We start from the raw sequence: 6000 nt of genomic DNA, 5'->3' as shown, positions 1-6000 counted from the left end.
AGTACTCACCGCAGTGTGGTTAGCCTCGTTAGTTGAGCTTGTAGATGCCATCTTTCACTAACAGTTTCTTCCAGTTACACGTACACAGAAAATAGAATCACCTGTAAAAAATAGAAAAAATAGTTGTAGTACTTGTTCATATTACACATATTTGTTTCTTGCTTCGGTTCCATATTTGCATTTACATTATATTTAAAAGCACCATACATATATATAACAATTCACTTACCTTAATTATAGCTTCTTTTGCGTTCTTTGTCTTCAAATCTCAGACAATAATCACAAGTTGATATCTTTTCTGACACAATGATTCAGAAATTCTTCTCAAAATAACATCTTCTCGCTTTTACGTGCTTTTTTATACTTCATAAAGAAAACTGACGCGTTCTCTGATTGGTTGAAATAAAACCGACGCGTTTTCTGATTGGTTGAAATATAAACCGACGCTTTCTTTGTTCTTACGGTCTAGTTCACCTTGAACTCCTTCCCATCATCCTTTGTTCTAGTGTTCTAGAAAACCTTGGCCTACTTAGACAGAAACATGTTCTAGCATGCAAGCGACGCACAGTTTCAAAATATTGCACATTGCTTCGCATTCCCAGACATCCTTTGTTGTCTGGATCAATCCCTCCCCTGCCCTACGGCGTTGCATACCTTTCCCCTGTTCTTGCGTTCTAATTAACCTTGAAAAAAAAAACATTTCTGATTGGTCAATCGGCTTCTTTCTTTGTTCTGGCGTTCTGACGTCATTTGACCTTGACCGCACATCCCCCAAATTCCTTTCTCGTCTACCCTCAGCGCGGAGTTCACCGTCTCGTGTTTCAAACCACCGCCTTTAATACAATAATAACATACATTATTACATATATTGTACACTATAGGCCTAACCATTTATTACAGTTACATATCGCGGGTTCGAGTACCGGGACAGTCTTCTTTCGTACCATTAACACCTTTCATAGCGGTTCATAAACCGTAAACTCTTATTTTCAATATTATAAACATTAATATTAACATTTTATACATTACATACTTTGCAGTAATGAATATAAAATCATATGCATAGCGTTTAGTACCTCTAATTACCTTCTATATACATATTTTTTCATAAAATAAATAATTATATATTCATAAAAGTTATAAAAAAGTAAATACATAAATGTAAAGTATTCTAAGTACATGCTAATTAGTTCTAAGTACGCGAAAATTAGTTCTAAGTACGTGCAAATTAGTTCTAAGTACGTGCGAATGCGTTATAAGTACGTGCAAATTAATTAACACCCGTGCAAATAAATTGCGAATATTAAATAGCGACAGCCACTGGCGGGGTCAAAAACTACTCTCAAATTCTAAATTTCGCCAAGAGTTTTTGAATCCATTATTTTCGGCATGACATCCGAATGTATGAATTTCTTCGCATTCAGATCCATGAATATGGTTTCAGGACTTCAATATACCCGAAATATTCCAGATTTTTGTTTGACTCTACACTTTCTGGATTGAAGATTTAGAAAAGGCTCACATCTAAGTTTAAATTGACAGTTTATGTATTGAAGATTTAGATAAATATGGGGTGTAAGTTTGAAGTGTTTTTTTCTGTATTAAAGATCTACATAAACTTCCGATCTAAGATCCGGCTTAAAGATACTTTGTGGCACATTTTACACCTTGCACTGAATTGGCCCCTTTCCTTCTTTCAAACTGATTCCTCATCACTGCCGTCAGCTGCGGCCTTTAGAATTTTCCATATTTCCATGAGACACAAGAAAGGACGTAAATTGTAGTCGTGAGGATGGTAAGGATGGAAAATATTGGATAGATCCTGCCTAGGATAGGGACAGATGGAAGGCTTGTGTTGCTGCAGCCATAAGCCTTTTATTTTATGAAGCTAGAGAGTTAGTTAGGTAGCTTCTAATATCTCAGAGGTTTCTTTGTGACATCAGAAGAACGTATGAACGTTCATTAAACCACTAACGTCGTTGCGATCAGTCAGTAGGTGCTCAGTTTCAAAATACGCACGTTTGCCTAAATTGAGTAACGTTTGTGCTGGGGTGGAGATTATATTGGTCGATTCCAAGGTAATGTTTGTAGTACTTCTTCATGATAGATCGAATCCTCTATTTCTGCCATCCAAAGGCCAAGTCTCCACAGATGTAGCAGAAGCTACCTGGTTGATTTCGACAGACAAAGTATTTCAACTTAAACAAAAGCTTCAAACACAATGCTTAGTATTTTGACAATACCTTGCAGGTACTTCATGTAGCTTAGTAAAAGAACTGCCAACGTCTTATACAAGAAGCAGATGTTGCCAGCTGCTCATCTGACATTTCCATGCATTTATCACGAACGGTGAATCTGAGTAAAATGAGTCTATTTTTTTCCATATAACTATAAAGCATTCCTGATAGCGAAATTCTAATTACGGATATGAATTTCCCATACGAAATTCCATCAGAAAAACTTATTTTCACATGAGGAGAAAAAAACCTTTCTAGAACAGTGTTATCGTGACTGGATATCATCAGCGACGGAAGAAAATCCCCTTTGTGCATTTCCTGTTTGTGAGACGATAACTCTTTGGTAATGTTATCCACATGTAATGAAAAAAAATTGTATTCAACAGCATAACAATTGTTGACCTCTATATGACTGCTTCAGAATATGGCGCTGATGTGTCGGATGGATGGTCATGGGGTTGGGGTCGAGTCACTTATGAGTCGCTGGCAGCTAGTCTCATTGCTGAAGTTTGAATGACCAACAAGCTGACCATAGTGAGGAAAAACTCCGGGTAGGTACAGGTGAATTCAACATTCATAGATACAAAGATCTTGAACTAAATCCTAAAAGTGTTAGATACTAGCGTAATGCAGAAAGTAACTATAAACCGAGACTTGGGTTTAACTAAATTTTCAATCATTAATTAAAACTCAAATGCAAACTTTATCAAAATATTCAATCGAAAAACCTTCAATTAAAACTTAGATGCGAACTTTATCTAAATCTTCAATCTGGAAACTGCCACTTAAAACTTAGATGCGAACTTTATCTAAATCTTTAATCGGGAAACTGCCAAATTAAACTCAATTCCGAGGTTTATCTAAATCTTCAATTTGGAAACTTCCAATTAAAAGTTAGATGCGAGCTTGATCTAAATCTTCAATTCAGAAACCGTCAATTACAACTTGCAAGACAAGAAAGGAATATAAATTTGGTATGAAGTTTCGTACTTTGTCTGAATTCCCGGGTACATCAAAATCTTCAGGCACATGCATAGCGCCTCTCGATATTAATTCATGCTTAGCAGGAGAAGTGTTGTAGATTGAGCTACACAAATATATTAATTATCAAATTTCAGCCGACTTCGTGACGTGGAACAGGTGTCGCGTACCATCGACACAATCAATATTCATGCAATGTTTAAACATTATCAACCGAAAGGAACTAGTAGTAATAACGTTAATAAAGCGATTATTTATGCACCTTGAATAAAGCATTTCTGCGACCTTGGGCAGTTTGTAACCTGTGCATTGTCGGTTGTCCATTCTTCCTGTGTGTGACCGGAATATGTAGGCGTCAGATGATTGTTGCGTTTCAGTCAATGCAAACATGCGTCATACAACCATGTAGCTGGAATGTTTTAGTTCTTATTTATGATTCCTTGCAGATTGTTAACAATCGCTGGAGAAGATTGTCTCCAAGAACGCTTTGCACTAAAGTCTTTCGCCGAAGATAGAGGATGAAGACCAGACACATGTCGTGGGCTAGCAAGGTCTTCTTGCCCTTATTACTACTTGCAATTGCCCTACAGTCACAGGGATCGTTGGTCGAGGAGGCGGAACCTCTGCACAGATTGAAGAGATCCATCAACGGTGGAACTGAGAACCCGAAGAAGGACATTCGTTTGCCAGTAAACCTGTCTCCCTCGCACTACAAGCTCTACATAAGACCCTTACCGGAAGAAGACGCTTTCTTTGGAGAGGTGGTAATCACGGTCAAGTGTTTGTCCGCCTCCAACAACATCACTCTTCATGCCGTGGATCTGGAGATTCCAGCGGAGAATGTCCAGGTGAAGGACGGAGAGACTCCAGTCACTGTTTCCGGCGTGGAGTTCCAGACTGGAGAACAGTTCTTAGTCGTCAATCTTGACGGAGAATTGGAGGAAGGGAAGGACTACCAAATCAGTATCAAATTCAGCGGGAAAATATCAATATCTCGAGGATGGTATAGAAAGGATTATGTGGATAATGAAAGCGGGGATATGAAGTGAGTATTCACATTTCATACTTCATCCTTATAGTATCAGTCAATCAATTGGAAACAATATACCCACTATTAATTTTCAATTTCAGAGTTCCAATTCTTAATTGATTAACTTTTCTTAGTTTTTAACTTATTTGGAAGATGTGCTATTTGACAGAAAATTATATATGCAAATGTATGCACATTTTTTTATTGCCATTCATAGCATAGTCATGGATACATTAATTCTAATTGCAAGTTCTGTGTTACAAAGGTCCCTTGATTCTCTTCACAGGGTTCTCCTGATATCCGACTTCAGACCGACATTCGCCAGAACTGTTTTCCCCTGCTTTGATGAGCCCCAGTTGAAAGCAGAGTTTGAAATCTCCATCGGAAGGAAAGATACCGTCACTGCCCTCTCCAGCACACCTCTCGCCTCTTCCCAAGCTCTGTAAGTTGATTTTTTTAAAATAAATTCTTTGTATCAATCACGTCTACAAAAGACCAATTGAAGCAATTTGTGTTTTCTATAGGATATAAGAAATGTAGGAACTGAAGTGGGATGGGCCTACAGGATGTTTGTACATGTGCTTTGATCTTTCCTAGGAAAGGGAGACATTGCATTTTTCTGTGGCTACCGCAATAAACTTTCTCGCGTTTTCGATACCCGGTGGGTCATCCCCGTGGCCGAGTGGTTAGCACATCGCGCTAACACGCCAGAGTTTTCGGGTTCGTATCCCGGCCTGGGCATGGATATTTGTGAGTGTCCATTCATCAATTTCGTCATATCATCACTCATCCCCATCTTCGCAAATTAGCCAAAAGTGGCACAAAAAGCAAAGTAAAATAAAGCAAATCAATAACAGAAAATCGGGATCCGGTGGATTCACACAGTTGTTGGGATCCCACTTTGAACTGTAGGTCCAGTCCCGATTAATGTGGATTAATCAAACCAACAGCAATAAACTTCCTGCTTTAATTATTGTCCCAGAGTAGTATGTATATGAGAATTTGATATATTTTAAATTATTGTTGAAAACATATACTTACATTGCAAAAATATTGCACCAAAAGAAGTTTTATATTGTTACAATTTGATCCACATTACTAAAGAACGGAACATTTGCACTGACTTTCTCGGGGGAAAATGGGAAAGGGGGGAACACATAGTGGATCTGAAGATATCCGAATAGTTTGTGTACGCCGATCTACTCATTTGTGATTTTTTTCTTTTTAGAAACCCAGTCGTAGAATCCACTCTTCTTACTTACTCTCTCTCTCTCTCTCTCTCTCTCTTGTAAATATTTCTTCCATTATTTTTTCTCTCCACTTTCTTGTCATATTTCTCCCACCTCTCTCTCTAACATCTTTAGTTCTCCTATATCTCGTTCTCCTTTTGTGACTCGCTAGTTTACGGCTTTTATTTCTTTGTCTCTTTACCTCTTCCATTTCTTATATTTTCTATTCATTATTTTGTTTCTTTTGTCTCTTCATTTGCTTCTCTCTCTTTCTCTTTCCCTCTCTAACTTTACTTTTGTTTATCTTCTCTCTCTCTCCTTTTAATTATCGTCTTTCTCTTTGTTTATCGCTTTTTCTTTATCTTCTTTCTCTTACCAATGCATTTTCTGTCTTACGTCTTTAAATTTTGTTTTTCCTCTCTCGGCCTCCATTTAAGCATTTCTATCTTAGAAGAGCATCTGTGAACACAAGATCACACGGACTTCTACATAGAACACTTCAAGGACAAGACTTGCTGATTAT

At 37.7% G+C, this 6000-nt stretch overlaps 1 protein-coding gene across 1 annotated transcript in view; it reads left to right on the top strand.

Moving 5' to 3' along the window:
* The first annotated feature begins 2720 nt into the window (after positions 1–2720).
* LOC145986706 (aminopeptidase N-like) overlaps positions 2721–6000 on the top strand; it is a 36809-nt gene continuing 33529 nt past the window's right edge. Inside the window, exons 1-3 of the mRNA XM_083121027.1 lie at positions 2721–2788; positions 3665–4263; positions 4535–4690. Coding sequence (XP_082977153.1) covers positions 3737–4263; positions 4535–4690 — 683 coding nt within the window. The 5' untranslated portion in view covers positions 2721–2788; positions 3665–3736. The remainder of the gene's footprint in view (positions 2789–3664; positions 4264–4534; positions 4691–6000) is intronic.

This window comes from Lepisma saccharinum, chromosome 4, assembly GCF_977018435.1.
Source record: "Lepisma saccharinum chromosome 4, izLepSacc3.1, whole genome shotgun sequence".
Taxonomy (NCBI): domain Eukaryota; kingdom Metazoa; phylum Arthropoda; class Insecta; order Zygentoma; family Lepismatidae; genus Lepisma; species Lepisma saccharinum.
The sequence above is the reverse complement of the archived record's forward strand: the minus strand, read 5'-3'. Positions and strand labels throughout refer to the sequence as shown.